This window comes from Lagenorhynchus albirostris, chromosome 15, assembly GCF_949774975.1.
Source record: "Lagenorhynchus albirostris chromosome 15, mLagAlb1.1, whole genome shotgun sequence".
Taxonomy (NCBI): domain Eukaryota; kingdom Metazoa; phylum Chordata; class Mammalia; order Artiodactyla; family Delphinidae; genus Lagenorhynchus; species Lagenorhynchus albirostris.
In genome coordinates this window covers 61,025,303-61,050,884 of record NC_083109.1, presented here as the reverse complement: position 1 = coordinate 61,050,884, position 25,582 = coordinate 61,025,303, and the positions used below count along the sequence as shown (strand labels likewise).

The 25,582-nt window shown below is 41.0% G+C and overlaps 1 protein-coding gene across 1 annotated transcript in view; it reads right to left on the bottom strand.

The window, feature by feature from the left end:
- Window positions 1–3,163: 3,163 nt before the first annotated feature.
- ERCC4 (ERCC excision repair 4, endonuclease catalytic subunit) overlaps window positions 3,164–25,582 on the bottom strand; it is a 34,683-nt gene continuing 12,264 nt past the window's right edge. Inside the window, exons 5-11 of the mRNA XM_060124127.1 lie at window positions 24,081–24,261; window positions 22,958–23,086; window positions 21,583–21,693; window positions 18,393–18,990; window positions 16,526–16,618; window positions 9,578–9,690; window positions 3,164–7,282 (exon numbers count right to left, since the gene is read on the bottom strand). Coding sequence (XP_059980110.1) covers window positions 6,549–7,282; window positions 9,578–9,690; window positions 16,526–16,618; window positions 18,393–18,990; window positions 21,583–21,693; window positions 22,958–23,086; window positions 24,081–24,261 — 1,959 coding nt within the window. The 3' untranslated portion in view covers window positions 3,164–6,548. The remainder of the gene's footprint in view (window positions 7,283–9,577; window positions 9,691–16,525; window positions 16,619–18,392; window positions 18,991–21,582; window positions 21,694–22,957; window positions 23,087–24,080; window positions 24,262–25,582) is intronic.

The window sequence follows — 25,582 nt, the reverse complement described above, 5'->3', positions numbered from 1 at the left end:
TTATCTGATGTCTTCAATTCTCATTTCTAAGCAGTTGTCTACCACATCTTCAGCTGAGACTGTCCACCTATCGGTTATCTGACTATCGGTTATCTCAAAACCAACTTGGTCAAAACTGAGCTTAATCTCCCCAACACAATAGGATCCTTCTCCAGACTCTTTGTTTCTGTTAATGGCTTCATCATTTCCTGAGGCTTAAAGGCTAAGTGTTATTTAGACTCTTCCTAGGCAGATATTTTCTTTGCTATGTTCCATAGACTGTCCTTTGATGCTTCTTCCATTTATGTCCTTCTTTCCATTTCCAAAGCTATCATCTGAGTTCTGGCCATCGGCACCTGTTGCTGAGGTTGTTACAACAGCTTCTGAAATGGTGTTTTCACCTCCAGCCCTTCCTTTGAGGTAGCAAGGTATGGTAGAAGGAAAGCAGGCTTTGAGTTGGAGTCCCACCTCTGCCATTTACTTCCACTGTGAGTTTAATTTCTTAATCCCTGAGTCTTAGTCTTCTCCCCTGTAAAGCAGGTATAATCCGTATATTTCAGGGTGTGAGGATTTAATGGGGTAACATACATAAAATACCTGGTGCACTTTAAGTGCTCAACTGATGTTAGTTCCTTTCCATTTCAAACTCACTACTGCCAGACCGAAATCTTAAGACAGACTTCTTGGTCACGTCCTTCCCTTACTCAAGCATTCGTTTTTCTACTGAAATGAGGACAAACTCCTTGAGCCTAGCACTTGAGAGGCTCCTACGGTATGGCCCCCGTGTCTTGTTCCAACTCTGCTGTTCACGACTCTTTCTTTAAACACCATTCTATTTCCCATCTGCTTCTTTGCTAGTGCTCTGGACTGGGACTTAAGTGCACTGTCTGCATCTCTGTCTGATGAAATTCTAGCTGTTCTTTAAGAGTCATCTTGAATTCTATCTTCTCTCTGAGGCCATCCCTGCTCCCTACCATTGGGTATGAAATCTTCCTCTGGCCCCTGGAGCACCCTCTCTTGTGGCATTTTTATTATTCTACTTGCTCATGTTCTTTGTTTGACGTCTCTTTACTGCACGACTGAATGTCCTTGATGGCACGGACAGTTACAGCACTGAACCCAGGGAGAGCCCTCTGCCTTCTCTCTCTGCCTTATGCAATAAACGCTTTATGCCAAAACCAAACCTGCCTGGTCACGCTTCTCTTGGTCTACCGAGCTTTCTTCTTCCCTAAGCTTCTGCCGGGTGTCACTTTTCCCAGAAACAAAGTTGCACAGGGAAGCAAATCTCTTACTCAGTGAAAGGCATTCTCTCATTGACACCAAAATTCTGGAGGTTATCATTACAGGAAAAGTGTCCCCAAATATCATCTCAAATATACCGCGTCACCATTTCATCAGACCCAGTTTATTTACTATTTTCATGAACCCCAGGAAATTCCCTTATTTGAAATCACAAGTTGATTTTGTTTACCTGTCTCCCAGGCCCCCAGGGAGCACTGTTCTTTCCGTGTAGAAATACCTGCTTCATGCACATGGATCCTTGGGAATATCTGAAACTTCTCTTTTTTCTCATTCATGAATCAAGTCTCTTTAACACTGATAATACGACACAGAAAAGGAATTCAGATTAAAGATTCCATTGAGCTTTTGTAAACGGAATGAGAAAGACAGGGCCACTGAACCAGCATATTAAAATGTGTCTATAGTTCTTAAATATTTAATCAATTTATAGTTTTTAATATTAATGTCTTAGTTCCAAAGTACAGTTCTTAAATATATATGTATATATATATATGTAATAAAATCCACCTTCTAATTTATAAGGTTTCATTTTAGGATGAATGAGGCTGGAAATATGGATTCATCATTACATGGGAGCTCATGTGGCAACACCATTTGCAAAGCACAATTTTCAAAAGGTTAAAAACATGACTCTCATACAAATAGAAAAATAACAGAAGTCAAAGATTTTTTTCAATTCAATTAATGAGGAAACCAGTAAGATGTCATGATTGATTCAAGAGAAAATTCAAGGACCTGGAGATTTGTAGTTGGTCAAAGGAATTCAGAATAAATTTGCTAACAAATGCAAAACTGGTTAATGTTCCACTAGGCAATATTCTTTGTGGTGTTACTGTACAAGAATCATTTGTAATGCTATCAGTTTTCTGCAAATTAACCCCTATTCTTATAAGCTTGCATAATAGCCTTCCTAATCAGTCAGCAAAAGGTTCCCAGCCCTAGAAAATCAGATAATCCCCGGGCAGCAGAGGTCCCTAGGCAACAACCAGGTCTACAGAGTAAGGGTACTCAGTACTCTTTTGGACTGCTTTCCAAGTTTTGCATACCTGCTCTTGACACTTCTGACAGGCATGGAAACAAACCAATCTGCTTCTTCTGTATTTGTCATTAGATTTATGAAAGGGGACACAAAGCACAGTCTCCCACTCTCCACCGGCCCTCCTTTGCCCCCAGTTTTTCATCATGGGCTGTGGAGTCAAACTGCTTGAGTTCCAATCATGGTTCCATTTACTACTGGGTGACCTTGGAAAAATTACTTAACCTCTCTGTGCCTCAGTTTCATCACTGTAGAAGAGGACTTTAAGTAATAGTACCTTTATGGCTTTACCATGAGGATTAAATGAGATAAAGCACAAATGCTAATACATGTGAGTTATATTACTACTGAGTAAGGGTTCATCATTCTACCAGAGTATTCGGACATTAAAACATTTTGAGAAATAAACTGTCTGACACCTTATGTTAAAGAGGGTTTCGGTTCTACATTTCAAGGCAGAAGCAAAATACTTAAAATCACTGAAATGAGTCAATTAGTAAACTAATGATTAACTTGTTTAAGAGGCTACAACAAATTCGCAATGTGTTAAAAGAGTAATTTACTTCTTTTAACTTTAAAAGGAATGTTAAAGGAACAAAAATGTATGAGTCAGGGGTGGCAGGAAATTAATCTTTGTTGAGTTAAGGTGTCCCAGGCATTATACTTACCCCATATTCATTACATTGTCAACAAATGAGTATTTTCAGAAGGAGAATGGTTTTCCCCCTTCCTTAAGGACACATGCTACAAAATGAAAAACAGTAAAGGAAAATAACCAAAAGAAAAATACTCTGATGCCTTAGAAAGTGGGTTTACCAAGCAAGTCAAATGCCAAAGCAGTGGTTCAAAGTGCATTTCAGCTTTAATCGTTTACTCTGCGTAAAAAAACCAATTAAATATTCTCTGAATTTTAAATTATATTTACCAACACACTGGTAACTATAATGTACTGGGAATATATTCCCTTTCACTATACATGGTTATTTTTATTTTGCCCACAGAATGCTGAGGAGAATACTGAATAAATACACGTTATTAAAACACACACAAATAACTCTGTTACAAATTGATGTAAATGGTTAGGTCTCCCTCCCATACAAATTTTGGCTTATATACCCTTACATCAAAAAAACAACAGTGGTGTAGGCCACCAAATACCCATGGATAAAGATGGTAACTTAAGCACTGAAGTCCAGAATCAGACAGGAAATAGCTATAAACCAAAATAGAAAGCAAAATAATGAAGAGAAGTGACAACTCATGTCAAAGTCTGGGTAAATTTTAATATGCCCAAGCCTGAGAAAAGAATTTTCCTAAAATGTTGGTTCTTAAGGAGACATTTGTAGGTTAAACTGAACACAAAAGAAAAGGGAATTTCCCTAAAGAAGTTTTCTGAGCCAAAAGAAAATCAAATTATGCTTGAAAAACTAAAGCAAAGACTAATAATTCCTGTCTTTCTCCCCTCACCCACCTCTCCAGATTCGCTTCAGTGTAGGTTTTCCTGCTGGAGGCCATTTATTAACTCTATATTCTGTTATCTCAACACAACTGAATCTAGACTTAACCCTCTGTGTCTCAGTGGGTTGATAAATGAGACAATTATTTTCAGTCCCTCATGAGCTGGGAAACTGCATTCTGGACGTGCCCAAACATACGTAGACATAAAGACATACTAAGCCTCAGATTAAAGAAACACTAACTACTGCCAAAAGGATATTATTTACGGCCACTATTATAAATGATTTCTTCTTATATAACTTTAAGAAAGTATCAAGAGAGACACTGTGAGTTAAAACTGAAAACGACTTCTCACAATATTTCATATGCTCAAAGTTTTATGCAAAAAACTTTTAACCTAGAATAATGTTGGTCTCAAGTTTTTAAAAAAGGTTTTTAAAAAGCTAAGCATGAGTTCATAAGTAAACTGGATGTTCGTGATTTTGAAAGAAAAAGGCAAAGTTAATAAAATGATGCTAGAAAATAAAGTGATATAGTTTCTTGCAACTGCATGCATTTCTAGTTCTTTGCCAAAGATTCTTAGATTGTAAAAATTTTAAAAGAATTTGGCAAAAGTAAATACATGATGGTTGCTTTGAAGGCTTTCCACAACTGGAGACACTAAAATATATTTTAGTTGGCAGAGGAAGTGGCAGTGAGAGCCTTTCAACTATAATGACCATTTTAGAGTTCATTAGACAGTATCGTTCATAATTCAAACACACATGAGCTGGTGCACTGTCTTAAGATGTCTAGTAGGTACAACAGCAAATAACAGAATTTGGGAGACAGAAGACACTGGCTCTCTAATACAACTAAGACTGTTTTCTATGTTGTAGCAGATAACAAGGACTGTTTAAAATGGTAGCTTTGAGAGCTTATTTTTGAAAACTTAACTTGGAGTGAAACCCTTACCAAAGAATGTGCTGTCAGGATTTTCCTTTTACGTAATGAAAGAATAAAAGGCAGGTGGAATTATACCAGGAGAAAAAACCAGAAATTACATCTTTCAAGCAGAAGTGCTAGGATAGAGTGAAACAAAATTATAATAACCATTACTATTTGAGGTGGTATCTATTTTAATGTACTTTTAACTATGACTGAATGCTTAAATAAATAAATGCATACAAAAGTGAAAGTTAACGTATGTGCCTGACATTTTTGTTTTCCTATTCTCAAGGGTATATTTTTAACCCTGGGACAAAATTAGTAGCCCAAATCTTTATTCTGCCTTAAACTAACTTTTTGTTTCTTCTCTCCTCTCCAAGTCACTCTACAGAGTCAGACGATAACAAATATGGTTCCTTGATACCCCTTAATTCATTCTTGTGGTATCCTTGTATAGAGTTCAAAATCCATATACTTCAACGTATGTCGACATACCAAGAAATCAAGATGAAAGGTTCCGTTTGGAGATGACAGTTGAAAGACTTCTGTTAAAGTTGAAGACCATTTTGCGTTACATGGTCCACTGTCGACTCCGAGTTCCAACAGTGTAACAAATAAAAACACGGCCGACAAAATGTGACCCTATGTGATGTGGCCAGCAGAACTGATGTCTACAGCAGCTCTTGAGGTAAAAACTTACTACACATCACTAAATATGTGAATAATACCTAAGTTAATAATGTTTCAATATAAAAGTTTAAAAACTGCACAAAGATGCTGTGAATGTCCTGTACATATACTTCAGTAAGGACCAGAAGGAGGTTTGGAATGAGACTGTTTTCTTTATGGATTTTCAAATATATATATATTTCTTTAGGATTTTTATATATTCTATGCATTGATCTTCCATCTCCTTACAACCCTTCTGACTCAACTCATGGAAGGAAAATCAAATCTTCAAGGCTGTGGGTCCCTCCTTTGCCTGTGGGCCAGTCCCCACACACAGGCGCAGGAGGCTGGTACAGGGCGTGGGGGGCGGAGACCCGGGAGAGGACCCGAGCTGGGGGTCCCAGGACAGGTGAGGAGGGGCTGGGAAGGAGGAAGTCTAAGAGACTCTGCTGGGACTTAGGAGGATAAACAGCTATAAAAACGGAGCATTTTCAGGGCTCCTTCACCCACGCCATCCAGTTCCGTAAACTGGTAATTCATTTCATGTTTTAAAAATACTGGTTTTGAACAATCCAGTTATAGTTATAGTACGTGCCTCATATCTTCAGGTGATCAGAAGACCGACTGGCCGGTTTTAGAGGTGGCTGCCTTTCTTAAATTAGCAGTAGGAAGTCCCCATGAATTTATCCCAGAGGCAGACAGGTGGGAGAAGCACGCAGCTGAGGAAAACCTGGAGGGGAGAACAGGTCGGCAATGGCAGAGATGTTCCCTTCTCAGTGTCCTGGGAGCCCCTCTGTAGACAGAGGGTAAGAACACGATGGTGCGTTTTCAGTCTGTGGAGGAAACCTAAGTTTCTGCATGTTTCAGAAATGGCCTTCTATAAACATCTGCAGACACTTTCCCTGATCCTGACACCTCATGTAAAAATGGAACGTACTAGACCTGGCAAGGATGGTGCAGGGAAGGAGGAGAGCAGGCGCGGGAAGTAAAAATGATTCCTGAACGCAAAGTTCAGAGCCCAGCCTTGGCCTCTGGTCCCCTGACCCAGGAGACAGCCCAATCATTCAAAGACTGGCAGAGAATGAGCTACTGGGCTAGTAATTAATAAAGACCTGTGAGGGCAGGCAAGGAGCAGCCGAGAAGCATAGTCACAGGATAAGAAAACAGGCACCACTGTTCATTTTTCCATTTTCCCTTTGGAGATGACCTCTGCGTAGGAGGTGTGAATGAAGTCATAGAGCTGCCTGGCATTTGCCGCGTTCCCCAGCAAGAGCACCAGCTTGTCGAGGGACAGGCTTGCTAATTCGGCGATGTTCTTAATGTTGGTCATCAGGGAGCGACAGTTTTTGGCATTTACCCCTGGCATTTTTAACAAGAAGTCCTGGGGACCGGGATTATACTTCTCTGCCTCGGGGAGGGTCTCGGAATCGGCTGTCACGGCCATGGCCGTCGCCGCGTCCGGCTGTGGCTTGTTCTGCTTCAGCCCCTCAAACAGCTCTGCGGTGGCATGCGGGGAGGGGCACCAGAGGATCCGGAGCCTGGGGAAGTGCAGCGTGAGGAGCGTGAGCTTGGAGCTGATGTCGTTGCCGGAGATCTCCTGATGGAAGGCACCTCGGGACATGAGAGAGAAAGGCTTAGTGGGGTCGAACTCGATCAGAAGCACCGGCCGCTTGTAGTAGCGGGACATGGAGATACACTGGCTGTAGAGGCGGCCATTGTTCAAAGAGCCGATCAAATCACTGACGCTCTTGCGCTCCACGCACATTTCTGGAGTCAGAACGTAGTCTCCGACCTCTAAGGTCACTGGCTCAATGTCAATGCCCCGACGGTGGATCAGAGATGGGAGTTCGCTTCGAAACTCGCGCATGTCCACAACGATACTTTGCTGGGTACCATTCTGTTCCTGGCCGCCTATGAAGAAAAAGAAGCACTTTAAGTAACGTCACTGAGGAATAACTCTCAAAGGTGGCAGAGCACAAAGTTAAAAATCTATGTTTCCGCTGTTAATCTCCGATGCCTGGTTACACGGTATGACATGTTATTCCACACTTTTCCGTATTATAAAAAGGTTTATTTACAGTTTAAGGCTATTTCCCTTAAACTAAATAGAGCTGGTAGGAAGTTGGGGTCTCGTGGTACTTCCTTACTTAGAATTCACAAATACCAGCATTTGCCATCGTCTTCCCTCTGTGGTTCCTCTATGGCAGCGGTCCCCAAGCTTTCTGGCACCAGTGACTGGTTTCGTGGAAGACAGTTTTTCCACGGACGGGGTTGGGATGTGTGGGTGCGGGGGGGCTGGCTCAGGCGGTGATGTGAGCCATGGGGAGCCATGGGGAACTGCAGAGGAAGCTCCACTCACCCGCTGCTTGCCTCCTGCTGTGCGGCCCGGTTCCTAACAGGCTGCAGACCAGTATCGGTCCGTGGCCCAGGGGTTGGGGACCCCTGCTTTATGGTCCCTCACTGTTGCACTAACCACATTTTACTGATCATCGTCGTCCCAATTCCTAGGACATAGTAGATGCTTAGAAATGGCATAAACTGCCTTGTGGACTGCTGTGAAAAAATTTGGAGCTTTTAGTGCTTGTATCAATGAGTCCAGAGACGGGAAAATGCGAGAAGCTGGGAAAAACAAGAGCACAGAGCTTCTCCCACTAACGTGCATATGAATCACCTGGGATGGAGTTAAAGTACCTACTGTTTCTGTAGGTCTGGAATAGGGTCAAAGACCCTGCGTTTCTAACAGGCTCCCACGTGATGCCAACGCTGCTGGTTGAAGGACTCAAAAGTGCTGTTGTAGGCAGAATGGTGGCCCCCTGATGATGTCCATGTCCTAATCCCTGAAACCTGCAAATATGTTACTTTACACAGCAAAGGTGACTTTGGAAATGTGATTAAATTAAGGCTCTCATGATTGGGAGATTATTCTGTATCATCCAGGTAGGCCCAAGGGTCTTTATAATGAAAGAGGGAAGCAGGAAGCTCAGAGTTGGAGCTGCTGACCTTGAAGTGGGAGGAAGAAGCCATGGGCCAAGGGATGCAGGCGGCCTGGATAACCTGGAAGAGGAAGGGATTCTCCCCTGCAGCCTCCAGGGGGATCGCAGCCCGGCACACACCTTCATTTGAGCTCAGTGAAACCCATTTGGACTTCGGATTGTAAGATAATAATGGTTAGATAATAAATGTGTGTTGTTTCCAGACACTAAGTTTGTGGCAATTTGTTACAGCAGCAAAGGAAAGCTAACACAAGCGCTTAGAGGACTGAACTCGAAAGGGCAGATTTCTGTGAACAGCTTTCTGTGTGGTACCTACTTTCTCCAAACTACCTCATTCATATTGCCTGACATCCTGCTGTTCTGCATGACATGTCCACAGCCTATTTGAGTTAATAGGAATCTTCTTCAAAAGATACTCTGAGGCAGTGTTTCCCAGTACGGTCCAAGGACCACGTCCATCAGACGCTGACCCCATTTCAGATCTACTGATTTGGAATTGCTATGGACTGGGGTCCGTGAATCTACAGTTTTAACAAGCATCAGAGATTATTCTTAAGTACGCTGAATTCTGAGACCCACTGCTTTAACTGCGCTGGACCCCACCGAAGGAGAAAAGGGCTCAACTGTATTGTTTTTCCCACGCCTCTTGGCTGAAAGCAGCTGCTGACATGGGAAAACAGGGCCTGGGGCGTGGGACATGGCTAACCCTGCACCATGGTGCACGTGGCATCCAGCAGGTCTTGGTGGAAGCCACTGCTGGGACGCTGCATGGCAGTGAGAGTACCACACACCTGGGATCTGGAAAAGCGCCAAGAAGCAACCAACAAACACAGATATGGAAGTGGGAATGCACCCCAAACAATCCTGAATCTTTATCTAGGGGCAAACTGGCCTCTTCAGGTAAAGGTAAGAACCTAATCACCATTTACAAAAGTTTCTTGGCAAAAGTACATTCTGAATCTCAACCAGTGCTGGAGTGTAACTGATTTCCAATGCCGGTGCGTAGATCACAACCCCACTTATCTTACAGGTGAGGAGCCCGAGATCCAGGGAGGACACGTGGCTAGTAAACAGCCAGCTGAGACCAGGGTATGGGAGCAGACAGCCACGTTTAAGAGCTTATTGAGAAAAACCAAGCTTCTGCAGAGAAACTCCGGAAACTAACAGCCTCCTGCACAGGCAGCAGGAGTGCTCGGCAAAGGGCAGGACTCACCGGCTTTGCGTGTGTCGGTGGGAGCACCCGCAGATACACAGCCTCTTACGAGGTCGAGGTTCGTTTCGTCTCTGCCTTCTCTTTCTTCAGGGACAACCATGCTAGCCTTTTCCCTGGGGGTGGGAGAAAAACATCTTCAACATTTCTGAGCTAATTTCAAAATTCCAGATTTTAATCTCTTGTAAATTATAATATACAAAATGATCTACATAACTGTAGTGGTAAAAGAGAATACAGGAAACACTAGAAGTAAATATGCACAGTCAAGTGATGTGTAAAGGAAGCAGAAAGAGCTTCTTGGTTGGGTACTCCTGCTCATCTTCCAGAGTTAAAAAATACTGTTATTTATTTTCTATTCTGTATGTCCTCTAAACACTTTGCGGCATGAAATAAGCATGTGAAAAATGCCAGAGAGATTATTGAGACTTTTTATTAAAATGTGCTAAATGTGTTACTGAACATTGAAAAGGATTCAAATAATTTATATCCCAATATTTTCAGAGTAATCATAAATAGGATGGTTAAAAATCAATGATTAGGGACTTCCCTGGTGGCGCAGTGGTTAAGAACCTGCCTGCCAATGCAGGGAACATGGGTTTGAGCCCTGGTGCAGGAAGATCCCACATGCCACAGAGTAACTAAGCCCGTGCACCACAACTACTGAGCCTGCGCTCTAGAGCCCATGAGCCACAACTACTGAGCCCATGTGCCACAACTACTGAAGCCTGTGTGCCTAGAGCCCATGCTCTGCAACAAGAGAAGCCCCCACTTGCCGCAACTAGAGAAAGCCCATGCACAGCAACGAAGACCCACCTCAGCCAAAAAAAAAAAAAAAAAAAATCAATGATTAAAGAAATGAAAACAATACATGGTTAAGCTTTGATTTAAAAAACTCCAGGTGGGAGGCCCCATTAAACACCCTCGGTTTTAAAGGAAAATCAAGATTAATATTAGAAAGCAAATTTCCAACAAAAGATTTAAACAAAAAAATCAACATCTCAGGTTATGTAGTAGAGCAGCATCAATTCACTCACTTGTGCGTTTACTTAAAACATTTACAGAGGGCTCCCACATGCTGTGCGAGGTATTTTGGATACAAATACGGTTATTTGTATCCGATAATTCCTGTCTTCAAGGAAGCTCAGTATCTTAAACCCGGTAGATTGACAAGCCTGTACAATCCTAACTCAGATTTGTAATCGAGAACCAGAATCATGGCAAGATCCTCAATAACCACAGGGAGAGGAGGCCAGGTGTGCCACAGTCTTATTTTTCAAAACCAGTAAAAGATGCTATCATCAGTTCAGGAAAGAGCAAGTACTGTGTGTCCCTCTGTGCCAGGCTGACAGAAAAGATGTATAAGGATGGGTCTCTGCCCTTGCTGGGCTTGCAAGTGAGTTTCACGGCAACGTGAAAACCGTGGAACTGACTGACTGCAATAAAAGAGGCCAGGGAAGGTGAAACAAGAGGAATCTTCATCAGCAACTAATGATTTCAACAAGGGCTCAAACAAAAAGGATTTTCCAATGAAAGGAAATAAAATCAGATGGAGCAATTCCCCAACCACTCTGGATATGTGATGTTTTAGGGCAGGGCACCACGAAGAGATTCCACCAGAGAACAGAAACTCCAAGTTTAAATTCTTTACTATTTGAAACAATATACAAATGCAAGGTTATTAACAGTATAACATTTTATGACTAGATCGCAAGGAGGCAGGCAATAGTTCCAGTTCTGTGCTCCCTCATCATTCTCAGTACCGCTGTCAAGTGTTGCTGATGAAAGATTCTTTGCAGTGACAATGGCTCTGGCAGCCACTCATTACTCCCCCTTTACACCAACTAGGCTCCAGCTGGGGGTAAGGGGCAAACCGTTCAAAAAACTTACTGCTCTTAAATTTCTTTTTCTTTTATATTTGGGATCAACATGGGGGATTTTTTTTCTTCTTTATCTCCACTTACCTTACTGGCTAAGCTATCACACGTGAGGGCATCCTCATTTCCTGATTAATTTGTAACTGTAGCTGTAGAGCACAGCGAGTTAAAATGCAGACTCTGGGCCCATGTTTCGTGAATTGGAAACCACTTACTGGCTGTGTGACTTTAGGCAAGTTGTTTAATGGTTCTGTCCCTCAATTTCATCTGTAAAATGGGGATGATACTAAAATCTAACCTCAAAGAGACTGTTAAAAGGATCACATAATATATGTAAGGCACTCACAAGAGTGCCTGGCACATAGGAAGCACTATATAAATGTCAGCTGTTATTATAACCGTACTTTTCTTACACGTAGTAACCTCATCCCCTAATTATCCACGATTATGCTAAAAAACAGAAGATTTTCTTTCAAATGATTCCACAACTGTTTCAGTTAATACTGTTAAAAAACAGCTAGTTTACTATGAAATGTTATAACTGCAAACTGAATCTGAGAAAAAAATATATTCCTGAAATGAAACCAGGGTTGTGAAGAAAATAGTTAAGTCTTCCTAATCAGTAACTCAAATTAGTTTAACAGAAATTTGCCATACTTATATTCAGTCTCTTGCTTTCAACATTTGCATAATTTTTCAAGTTACTCTTTGTGATAGACACAAAATAATAATTAAACAATTCAGGTCCCTATTTCCACTTAAAGTACTGTGGTTTCTTAATTTTGCTTTAACATCTTCAGTAATATTTGAATAGCTTGTACAACGTGATAACACAGGGAGGAGACACTGGACTAGAAGTCTCTTCAAATGGGCGTTTATTCAAGCCCTCATGCTAACCCATTTTGTGATATTTTCTAACTGTAAAATTTCAAATAAGCTAATAACCCTTTTCTTTGAAGAGTGGTGACCTCTCCAAAACTATGTATACTCAGAATGTTATTACTAATTTTTTGACGCAGGGAGCATTTTATTAGCAATACTTACAAGTGTAACTTTTTTTCTCTTTACTTGTCATCTGTAATCTACTGATCTCCGGTCCAGTCAAACAGTCCTTTCACTGCCAGTTCGCCTGATTCATTCCTCTCTGGTTATTTTAAATAGTAGCATTGCTTTTCTTCTTACAACATCACTCATGGAGGTCCTGGCAAAAGCACATTCCCTCGGTCTCACATCAAATTTTTCTCTAAGTCCAGGCTTAGTGCAAATGCTCTTTCAGCCATGCACCTCACATATATTTTGCTTTTCAAAACAAACACTTCTCAAATTCCCCAAGTTTTCTGGGAAAGTAAATATCTTAAGATTCTGAACGGCGTAACTATCTGTGTAATATGGGAAGATCTAACATACATAATAAGTAGACAATCACCACTGAGAGTTTATAAAATTATGCCAGACCATAGATAAAATGACATCAAAACCTGGTATGAAAATTACTGTAGAGATTGAAACATAGGAGAAAGTCCGTATCCTTGGTTCTGCTGAGTGAAGTTTCCAGTATGTGCCAGGCTTACCCGAGCTTTGTCACTGAGCCCTTCGAGTGTAAAATCACTTGTGTAAGCTGGGAATGGCACGTGGTCCCCGATACCTGGCTACAATCCACTGACGGCACTCTTTTTCTAGGCCAGGTTCTGATGCACTGGAGAAGAGGCAGTCACGGGAAGGAGGCCTGCAGCATAAAACTCACCTACTCAGAGCCTACCAGGCCCCCCTTGGCTACAACACTGTGCAGGAAACGGTTAAGGGAGCAGGCCCGGGCTGCTCAAACCCTGCACATTCCCAAGAAAGGCCTGTCTCCTCAGCTTGTCTTCCCAGAAGCCCTTGGCCAGCTTCTGGGAGTTGAGGTCTGAGCTCTTGGAATACAACGCCTGATAAGAGGGTTTTTATAATGCCTGGGGCCACACGGCACCAGTGTGATCAGATGGTTTATGCCAACAGTGTGATTTCTAGCGAATACCTGTTTTTGCTCCAGGGAGCTGGAGTCTGTCACTTGAGTACTATGTCTATATGACTGACTCCCAATAAAAACGCTGGACTCCAAGTCTCGGCTAAGCTTTCCTGTGGACGACACTGAGCGTGTGCTGTCACACACTGCCACTGGGAGAATTAAGCACGTTCCTGCGACTTCACTGGGAGAGGACACTCAGCAGCTTATGCTGGATTTTCCTGGACTTGGCCCCGTGTGTTCTTTCCTTTTGCTGATTTTACTCTGTGTCCTTTTCCCTGTAATAAACCGTTAACTACGAGAATACCAGTTTTTCTGACTCCTGGGGGTCCTTCTGGTGAATCACTGAGCCTGAGGGTGGTCTTGGGGACCCTCAACATGAACACCAACAACCTAATCCGAATATTTTAGCTCCATGTGCTCATTTGTGATTTAGAGACAGTTACTTTAATCAGAGAAGCCTTAGGCAAAGGATATTTTAAAAAGAGTGAAGGAGCAATTAGGAGGTACTGGCCCACATCCAGTAGCACCAATTCTTTGATGCCATTTCCTCAATATCTCTTAAATCTGTCCCCTTCTCTCCATCAACCTAATCTTGGCTGCCACCGGTTCTTATCAGACAATTGCAGCAGCTTTCCTGACTACTTCCCTGCTCTATCCATTCCTCAGTTTGATGCCAGAGAGAGCCTTTAAAAAATACTCCATGTCACTTTCCTAATTAGAACTCTTCAGTGCTATCTTACTGGCTACAGAGTCAAGTTCTAAATCCTTAACAGGCCTTGTGCACCTCGGAGCTTTCACACACACCCTTGTTCAACAGAACCCCTGGCCCACCTTGTCCACTTAGCAACCTACCTTGTCCACTTAGCAACCAGCACACATGCTCCATGGGTCAGCTTAAAGGTCATTCCTTCAGTGACACCGTCCCAGACATCCCACACTGGGTCAGATCTCTTTGACAGACTCTCGTAGGATACCTTTTCTTTTACCTTTGTAGCCCGCCGCCCTCTGCCCATGTCTGTTTATGGTATTATTCATAATCATTCAATGTTTGTCTTTTCCACTAGGGGATAAGCTCTAGGAGGCAGGACAGAGCCTTTTTCTGCACCACTGTAACTCCAGCACTTTAACATTAGCACAGGGGTTGGCTCATAATAGATGCTCAAGAAATATCTGTTGACTGTTTGAGTCTTGGGAGATGAAGGTCTAGGAGACACAGAGAGGCGCTAAAAAGCTCTAGATAAGAAGAGGTAGTCTGCATAATACCTGTTTTTTTATAACACTTTCTGGAATACTTTTTCAAAAAGCATATGTACACACATATAAACTATCCCATAGAGCACATTAATAGAAAATACATATCTACGAAATGCAAACAGATTCGCAGACATAGAGAACAGACTTCACAAAGGGGAGGGGGCTAGGGGAGGGAAGGATGGGGAATTTGGGATTAGCAGATGCAAACTAGTATATATATAGGATGGATAAACAACAAAGTCCTACTGTATAGCACAGGGAACTATATTCAATATCCTGTGATAAACTATAATGGAAAAGAATATGAAAAAGAATGTACATATATGTATAACTGAATCACTTTGTGTATAGCAGAAATTAACACAACTATGCTTCAATCAAAATTGAAAGAAAAATACATATTTTCATAAGCTGAAAGGACTGACCAATAATTGTAGGGCCAATAGCTGCAAGAATCCATGGCTAAGGCATGCCACAATCACAGAGGATAGGAAGGGAAGAGAACTGCCCACGAACCGTGCTGAGTTTCTTCAAAGGGACTCAATGACACTGATTCAATAAGCACTCCTGCTTCTGGGAACGCATGCCCTGGATGAACTGGGGTATCTGCATATTTTAAGCATATACTGAGAGCCCACAGCCAGTGTTGAAGGATGGCCGTCCATTTTGAAATTATGTCTAGGTCCTGGCTAACTGCCACTAAAAATGATTTCTGCCCTCTCGCTGTCACTGATATGTTGCCTATGTCTGAGGCTTGAAAGACTGGTCTGGCCCAGCCACTGCCAGGCCAGGCCATGGTCTCCTCCGGTCTAGCCTTTTCTCTGGCTCGGATCAAGGATGCCCTGTCCAGCCCCCGCCCTGGCTTCTGGGGCTCCTTAGAGAGCATCTGATCCATCTTCTCTCACCAAGCTGCCGTTTCCTTGATAACATCCCTTGGGGGAGGCTATTAGATTTCTCAAATGCTTGCAGGAGTAAGAGGTAGCCATGTAGTTTGTGAATATCTCAATTAGAAACATTTTCCTTACGTTAAACCAAAAGCTTTTTCTATTTGGATATGGAACATTAAAGGCTACTTACTCTCAAAAAACACACATCTGTTCAGACCAATGTCACACCTTTAAAAAAATATTTTTCCCAGAGTGATTCTATTGATCTGAACTGACCAGGTCATAAAAATATTTCCCAGTTGGGCTTCCCTGGTGGCGCAGTGGTTGAGAGTTCGCCTGCTGATGCAGGGGACACGGGTTCGTGCCTCGGTCCGGGAAGATCCCACATGACGCGGAGTGGCTGGGCCTGTGAGCCATGGCCGCTGAGCCTGTGCTCCGCAACAGGAGAGGGCACAACAGTGAGAGGCCCGCATACCGCAAAAAAGAAAAAAAAAAAAAATTCCCAGTAAACAGTAAAACAGTCACCCACCCATGGACAATGGAAACTTTACAAGGGAAAAAAAAATGATTCCAAGGGAAGGGAGAAATCTTGTACATGGGGGAGGGGGAGAGAGTGTTTCAGTTCTATTGCTGGTGTTTTATGTTATATTTCTTTATTAACATAAAAGCAGTTTTCTTCACATTTCTATTCTATTAAACCCCTGAAAAGCACCTGGAGATGGAGAAGCAGGGGAAGAGAAAAGGAAATGTGTATTGATGTATATAAACCCTGGAGTGAATCAGACTACAGGTGTATCTTGATGTGGCCCTCCCCAGCAGCTTCCTCTCTCCATCTTTCCTGACGGCTAGTAGATATTCCCCCACTCAGAGAAGCCTCTGGATCTTCAAAGGCCTTTGATTCCTTCATACTGATCTTCTATGTATTTACCTTATGAGTTTTTCAAAAGCTTCCTTTTCTTTCCGCAAAGCAGTGAGATAGCGCTGTTCCTCGGTTGAACCTCCGTATATAAGAAAGTAAACCCTGCAAGTTAAGACAGAACTCTTTTAGGTTGCAAACACATAATTTTTAATCCCTGGAAGGAAGAGCATGGCATTTGAAATCAGCAACCTACAGTGTTCAAATAATAAATATTTGACTGAGAAGAAAAGGTTCCATTAATCACACACTTACTAAAATTAAGCAGCCTAAACCCCACCTGTTAAAGGTCTCATCACCACATGGGTTTTTTTTTTCTTCTTTCACCAAAAGGAGGAGCAGAGTTTAGGTAAACACTGAAATATAACAAAGAGGGATAGAATAATGCTTTCCTCATAACTATAAACAAATCAGAAAACACAATCTTAGCGGCTTCTCTTTTTTCAATTTTTTTCTTTGCATCTCTGCCAAACAATCGTTTAAAAAGTTGGATGGTGGTTATAAAGGCCAGCGTATGAAACTTCATGTTAGGGAAAAATAAACAAATGAAATCTATATGACCTTTACCTTCACAAGTAATTTCTCAGTTCCTTTTTATTCATGTCTTAACAGAACCGAGTCATCACACATTTTATGTAAACACACAGACAGAGAAGACATGGATTATATCAAGCTCCTCAAAAAATAATTTGACATATTCTTTTCTCTTAGAAAAGGCCAGCTTTCCTATCTTGTTGGTTGCTAAGAAGCTGAATGAAGCACCTCCTCTGCCCCTTTTCTTCACCTTCTATCAGAGACATTTTCCCTTTTTAGCCCTCGATTTTTCTTTTGGTCTTCATTTTCCTAGCTTATATTTCTTTGAAGTGCGGGCAGGGAAAAAACCATTGGCCAATGAATCCAGAGACCTGAGCTCTTCCATGAATGTATCATGTGGCCAAGGGCAAGCCATTCACCATGTCTGGGCCTCAGTTTCCCACTGATGGATCAAGTGGTTGAACTCTGAGGTCCCTTCTGGTTCTGACCTTTTGTTTCTAAATATCACACTATTCCATATTCAGGCAACAGAGAACTTTTGTGCACACAAGCTATCTCCAGTGTTGATCAACAGCAAAGTATGAAAAATTTATCAGCCTATAATTATTTCACCAGCTTTGTCTCATCTCTTCATCCTGGGTTATTTCTGGTCCACCTCCTCCATTCACCTCTACTCTGAAAGGCTGCATTCGTTAAACTGGCTGGAGAGGTTTCTCTTGGCTCTGCTTTTGGTTCAGGCTGAGTTCAGGATATTAACCTTGAGGTTTATTTCCCTCAGATAACTGGAGAGCCGGAACACTATATTCTTTGGGAGGCATCATTTTCTCATCTGATATTTCTTGAAACTCAAGAATACAAGGTACAATAATTCCCCAAATACTTAGTTTTATGTGGCTGTAACTTAGAGTCACTTTTTCAGATTTACAAGAAAGACGTTTTAGAATTATGAAATTTAGCTGAGTCATAATTACATTACCATTTGGTAGAAGTTAGGATATTGTAAATTCCCTAGGCTTGTTCAGAGACGGTGCCCCCCATAGGCTACAACCGATGCATAAAGAATATGGCACAGAACAGCAGGAGAGCAAGTAACGAGAAGGGGGGCACTCCCTCAGATTCCTGGATCCACTACAACATTCGACCTCCTTCCCATGCGTACTTCCCACACTGGTACTTCCCAGACTGATCAGAATGCCAAATAAGGTTTCATAAACTCAACCAACATCATAACAATGTAACGTTAAAGATAAGAAAGCCCGTGGGCAACTGGTCTATCTGTGCTAAATCCTAAAGAACTGCAAAACTGAAGCCCATGCGATCGCAGTTCATATTCCTTACAACTTGCCTCAGGGGCTTCCCGGGCCGACTTGCCCTGTAAATTTCAAGCTGACGCACGAAGGTCAGCTCTGCGTCGTACAGGACCACGTATCTTGGCTCCACCTCGTGCAGCACCCGTGTCAGAGCGTAGGGGTCGCTGCAGCCCAGGAGTGGGTGGATAATGGTGAGGGGGTCTTTCATGATTCCATACGCGGCATCAGAGGACACGTTTAAATCAAACTCCTCATGCTTAATTTCTTCTAAGCAGCTTTCGGGGCTACTGCTTAGGTCTCTCGGACAGCCCTCCTCGACACCCCCCTCCTCCTCCAGTTCTTCAGGTTGTTCCATCATCTGAGTTAAAGTCAGCCTTGGTTTCTTCTTTTTGAGAGCCCTCTCTTTGGCAGAAGCCCTGTCTTTGTTTCGGAGGCCTTTGGGCCTTCTGTTGGATTTCATAATTCTCTTTGAGCCATCCTCCTTCCTAAACCTCATCCACACGTCTTCGGCTTTGCTGTCCTTCTCAAAGGTTTTCCTGTACAACCTCAACAAGAAGGCCTCTGCTCCGACAGCGATGCACTCTCGCAGCTGGGAACAGGTCCTGTCATCACTTGCGCAAATAAGAACGTGTCCTAAAATTAGAAACAACGTTATGTCCTGATTACCACACTTGTCGCCCTACCCCACGCACCCCCTCGTCCCTTCCCCCCCAGAGACACAGCTCACCCCTTGGCGCTAAAGATACTTTACAATTTGTTTAAAAAGGGTCTCGGATGCTCATCAAAGGCTTTCGCCTCCCTGGCAGGATTACTTAAATCTTCTGGGTAAAGGTGAAGCCAGAAATATTTAGAGTCTTACGAAAGTATAGCTGTGGTATAATGGAGGCTTTAAAGAAGCTCTTTTTAATTAATAATTTTCCAGAGGATCTGGAAATAGATCTGGAAATACCAAAATAAATTCCAAATGGATTACAGTCAAATGTTAAATGATACATCATGAAAAAAAGATGACTATTCTCCACCTCTCCATATGAAGATGATTTTCCAGGCTTACAAGCAATGGAAGAAATCTCAGAGAAGACTGATATCTGTGAGAAGATATCAACTGATCAATCAATTGACTGACTCTATGAGAATAAAAAACTGCATTAAAAAAAGCTAAAGACAGGCTGCTCCCAAGCCTTTTGAGATGGACCACATTTTGCCTATGGAATGTGCATCTCTAAATAAATCCACTTCTTGCCTAAAAAAAAAAAAGCTAAAGACAAAAAAACCCCTTTATGTAACTATGATAAATGTTAGTGTCTTTAATATATAAAAAGTTGATACAAACTGAGGACACACTCTAAACCAGCAAAGGAAACTAAGACAATTCACAAAAGAAGAAATGCATCTGAGAAAAAACTGAGCTCCCCAAGCATCAAAATTTGAAACAAGATCACATTTTTCTCCAATCAAATGAATAAAATTGTTATACATATGTAATATATGTAGATACACACACAAATATATACAGAATCTCCAGTCATTACTAGCTGGGTAAAAAAAGATAAGCTCTTATACTTCCAAAAGAAATGAAAATTGATAAAAACTTTCTATAAATCAATGGGGTAATATGTCTTGAGAACTTTAAAAATGTCAGTATCATTTGGCTCATTAATTCTATATCCAGAAATTATATCTACACTATAACTTTAACAATGTGAAACAGAAAATACACGAAAGAAAACCAGGAAGGAAATATGCCAATGTTAACAGTGGCTGCTAGATGTAATTTTTTCCCCTTCTTTATTCTTTATGCTTTTTTTCTAAGTACACATGTATGACTCTGGGTCTTAAATCACAGCACCATAAGTTCTGGGATAATATCACAGCATAATTACTCATATAAGGATTATGTGCTTGCCTTTATTGCTTTAAAGGAGTTCAAAGTCTCAACAGATTTTTTTTTTTTTAACATCTTCACTGGAGCACAATTGCCCCACAATGGTGTGTCAGTTTCTGCTCCACAATAAAGTATATCAGCCACACACACACACACACACACCCACATCCCCTCCCTCCTGCGCCTCCCCCCCACCCTCCCCATCCCACCCCTCCCTCCAGCTACCCATCCTACACTTGGTAGTGTGTATACATGTCCATGGCACTCTCTCACCTCGAACCAGCCCATGCCTCCCCGTCCCCGTGTCCCCAAGTCCACTCTCCATGTCTGCGTCTCCACTCCTGTCCTGTCCCTAGGTTCCTCAGAACCGCCCCTTTTTCTTTCTTTTTTCTATATTCCACACACGTGCGCCAGCACACGGCACCTGCTCCTCTCCCTCCGACCCACTTCACCCCGCATGACAGACTCCAGGGCCGTCCACCCACCACAAACAGCTCAACTTCGTCTCCTCCCGTGGCTGAGCGACACTCCATTGTGTATACGTGCCACATACTTCCCTCAATAGATACTTTTTTAAATTTAGTTTTATTTTCTATCTGGTTTTATTTTTAAAACTTAATTCAGGTTCAGTCTACAGTTCAGGTTCAGTCTACTAGTATACTTGTGTTTGAAGAGAGTAGCCCCAAAACTTGAAATTTTTTTAGCACTAGGTCAATGTCATTCTATAATACAGTTGAGGCTTCTTTGAAAAGACACTTGCTGAGAACCTAAAACTTAAGCCCATTAGCTTTCTCCTTGAGGATTCCAAATTTAAAGCCTGGTGAATATATATGTAGAGATTTTGCTGCATCTTTTTTTTTTTTTAATTGAAGTATAGATGATTTACAATGTCCTGTGAATTTCTGCTGTACAGCAAAGTGATTCAGTTATACACACACACACACACACACATACACACACACACACATTCTTTTTTATATTCTTTTCCATTACGGTTTATCACAGGATATTGAATATAGTTCCCTGTGCTATACAGTAGGACCTTGTTGTTTTTATCCATTCTATATATGATAGTTGATTAGTTGCATCTTTAAATAGAAGTCCTGAGAACCCAACCAGTAAAACAACCTGCTTTCATGAATATACAGTGATTCAACCTGGAGAAAATCACATCAAATGAACAGATAGGCGCTTGTCACTAAGATTTCAGTGTTCATGGGGCACTTACTCTTCTACATTTGATAAAGAAGATAATAGTATAAATTATTTGTAAAGAGCTAATCTAAAAGACTCATTTGCTAGATTTTGAATGCAAATATCATTATCTCCTTTTTTCCTACCTGGACCACCAAGGGCTTCACTCTCCTTATTCTCTGCCTCAATTTCTTTCAATACTTCCGAGAGTGCCTCCCATTTTGGGTTGTTCTCTAGGACCAGTTCCTTTCTTGTTTCTGTATAGAAATAAAAGACAACCTCATTCTATGTGATAATATTTATCTATAAAGTATTCCAAAGGCTTTTAAGACAACAGATAACACAGGCATCACTCCATAAACCCACTCCTTTGTGCTTCTTTCATAATACTCTATAGATAGGATCTGCTTCTTTGAGAAAGGTCTCCTTATGGTCTAAATGAAGACACCTCAAACCAACATTAACACAGGTTCCATAATGCCTTGAGAGAAAGTGATATGAGTGGTCACTAATAAGAGATGATTACATGTTAGTTGTCAACTGTGACATTATATATAAACTGCTACACAAAATAAAGGACTTGGTATTTCTTATTTCTAAAATAACAGTATTTATTATTTCTAAAATCCCCAAGATTTTCACAATCTTGAACATGGGATATAAGCAGACAACAATAAAACTTTTATTTCTGTAAGTACTCAAACATATTACTAATGTATTTAATTAACTTTTGAAACAGACCTTTGAACTAGGCAAAAAGTAAACATTAACCCTATCCCATGCTTTAAAAAACCAACGATATTTATTATACTTACTAGATGAGTGTGAAATAAAACCCACTATTTGCCTCATTCTAGTATTTATGTCCCCTAAAAGCTAAAAGGGATGTTAAAATGTCCCACTAAGACTTCAAGTGCCCAAATAGTAATTATTCCGAAGTTAAAAAAAAAATCTATAATTCTTATGTAGTAGTAAGAATCCTCTTTTTTGCGTTACGTCTTAGTTGCGGCATGCAGGATCTTTCGTTGCAGCACGCAGGCTCCTCACTGTGGTGCACAGGCTTCTGTCTAGTTGTGGCGCGGGGGTTTTCTCTCTCTAGTTGTGGCACACGGGCTGCAGAGCGCATGGACTCTGTAGTTGGCGGCACACAGGCTCATTAATTGAGGCGTGTGAGCTCAGTTGTGGGACGCAGGCTCAGTTGCCCCGCGGCATGTGGGAATCTTAGTTCCCTGACCAGGGACTGAACCCGCGTCCCCTGCATTGGAAGGCGGATTCTTTACCACTGGACCACCAGGGAAGTCCTAGCAAGAATACTCTTGATTGATATTTGGCATTTGTTATTTGGAATCCCCTGGCAATGAATCCATACCAAATACTTTTACCATACATTATATATGTCACACGCAGTTACACATTCTTCACACAGCCGAAGGAGATTTAAAGTTATACTGTAACTTGATGAGCATTTCCACACCAAATACTTAAATAAAAGACATTTGAAGACTTAAGCATACAACATACCTTGCTCTTCTTTAATCTCCAGTTTTTCAGGCAGTTTGCCTTTTTTACTCATTTTGGCATCTGGAACATGATAAACCCTTGCTCGAGCATTTATAAACATTGAGGTGCTGGAGTCAAGAAACAGCCAACCTAATAAGTTTAAAAAAAAAAGCCTTCAATTTATAGTTTACTTCAGAGAATCTCTGAAGGTCACATGACCTGTTTATCAACCGGTCACCAGCTTATTCATCCCCCAACCACACCTTCTCCCTTGTTATGGCCTCTGTCACTGTTTGGCTAGACCGTGGTTTTCAAAGTGCAGCCTATAGACCCCTGGGGGCCCCCAAGCTGTTTTTTTGGGGGGAAGGGGGGTCTGTGACCTCAAAACTACTCTCATAATAATACTAACTCATTATTTGACTTTTTTCCACTGTGTTGACATTTCCAATAATGGTGCAGAAGCATTGGCAGGTATCGCTGCTGGTGTCCAAGCACAGATGAAGGCAGTGGAACCCAAAGCGTACTAGCAGTCAATATGTTCCTCAATGCTACACATTTGTAGTTTATGACTCGAGAATATTCCTGGTGAAGCAGTTAAGAAACATTATTTGTATTAAATCTTGGCCCCAGGGCCCCTGGACCACACTTTAGAAAACATTGGTTTAGCCAGACAGTGAGAAAGATCATGGTAGTGGGGGAAGGATGTGACTTGTAAAAAAACAAGATGGCGGACAGCCGCGTATGTATGTTTCCCTACAAACCTCTTCTCATTCTTCACCACTTCAGCTGATGAAATTCCATATTCCCATTCTGTTTCTTCAGGGAATATTAATTTTAAGTTCATAACAACTAAACTTCCAGAACACAACCTATTTCTAAGTTGGGGACTGCCTGTGATATACAGTCTTTTCTAGAAATAAAATCTCTTGTAATGGATATGAATATTTATTATTATACAGAAGTAGGTGGAAACATTAGCTATCAATAAAACCTACATCCTTGTGCTGTGAACATAAAACGTAATTTGAAATCTTACTATACCATGTAGCTGAATATAGCACTGCCCACACCTGATTCCCCCCAAAAATCCAGTACTTTATTCAAATGAGCTCTTAGGATAAATATTAGTATTTTTATCTCCCACCTGAATTCTGACCAAATGCCTTCTCTGTTGCTTTGAGAGATTCCAGAAGATTAAGAAATGTGATGCAATCATACTGAGAGAGATATTGCAGCAAAGTTCGTAATATCTTCAAATCCTGAACCAAGGATTTAGTCTTGGCTCCAAGCTGGTGCCACAAAGGATCCAGATAATGGCGGATTGTCTAAAACAAGAAAAAAATTAGAACTGCTAAAAGATGTTCAATATAGCTATAATTAATGCAAATTATACTTTCAACAAACATTATCCCTTGTATACATAAAAAATGGTTAAACTGGTAAACTCTGTTATGTGTATTTTGCCACAATAATAAAACATTATCTCCCAAGGAAGTGAATAGAAAATTTAAGTTCATAAGATTCTAATAATAATGTTTAATTTTTCAAATATAAAGCAGAGTGTCATCACTAGAATCTTTATGATCAGATAGAGTCAATTCATAGTTACCCATATTTACATTATTAGGAGAAAAAAGGCCTGATAAACATCAGATGATCATTTATTTGCTTTTATGAAGAATGAAAGCATGTAGCTCAGATACATTCAATTTCTGCCAAGTTTGGTCGAGACCCCATCCTGGGTGGATAGAGATGTGAGATCCAGCTGCACGAGGAAGCAGAGGACATAAACTAGAGAAACTACATGGAATCAAATTAAATAACAGTGGACCTTAGTCTGTTGGTATAATAAAATATTTAGTTTTTTTCTTTAAGTGTGATTCATGTATGGGAAAATATTTGTTAAATTAACAACTAACCAAATTTGAATACTTTTTAAGATCCTGAAAAGTTGCCTAAAACACAGAACAGATTTATGTATATACTATGTAGGTATCTACATATCCACAGCTATATATATGCACGTTTCCTTCACAAGCTGATTCTGTTAACTAAAAGGGATAATGTAGCATGATCTGGAAGCAGTTTCACTACATGGCATCTTATCTAACATATTTAATACTGAGCAGGAGTAATATATATTTGGATGACCAAATAATCTATTGTCCAAACTGGAACTCTTGTGAAAATGAAATGATACTATTAATAATTACTCCAGGATAACAGGCAGGTACTGGGAGTGTCCTAGATAAACTAGGACATATAACTCTTTTGTATATCATCTTTTGTAAAAAATCATTTACATACCTCTTTTGTAAAATCATCTACAAATTTTCTAACAAGTGCAAATTATGTCTTGGTTACTAAAAGAACGCCTAAAACAATACTTTGACTTTCACTGGCCAGGTGATGATAAACAGAAATTTAGTGCAAAACATATCTGGTTATATTTTGGTTTTCTAGGGACATATACATTCTACTAAAAGAATGTGAGAGGTTTTTTTTTTGGTATACCATGCACTAAATTATAATAAACTCTACTTTAAAAACAGAGGCACACAACACATGGAATTACTTTTATGTATCATTATTTCACAGTAAAATGACTTTGGAAGAATCAGAAAAATGAGGACTTAAATTTTCCTT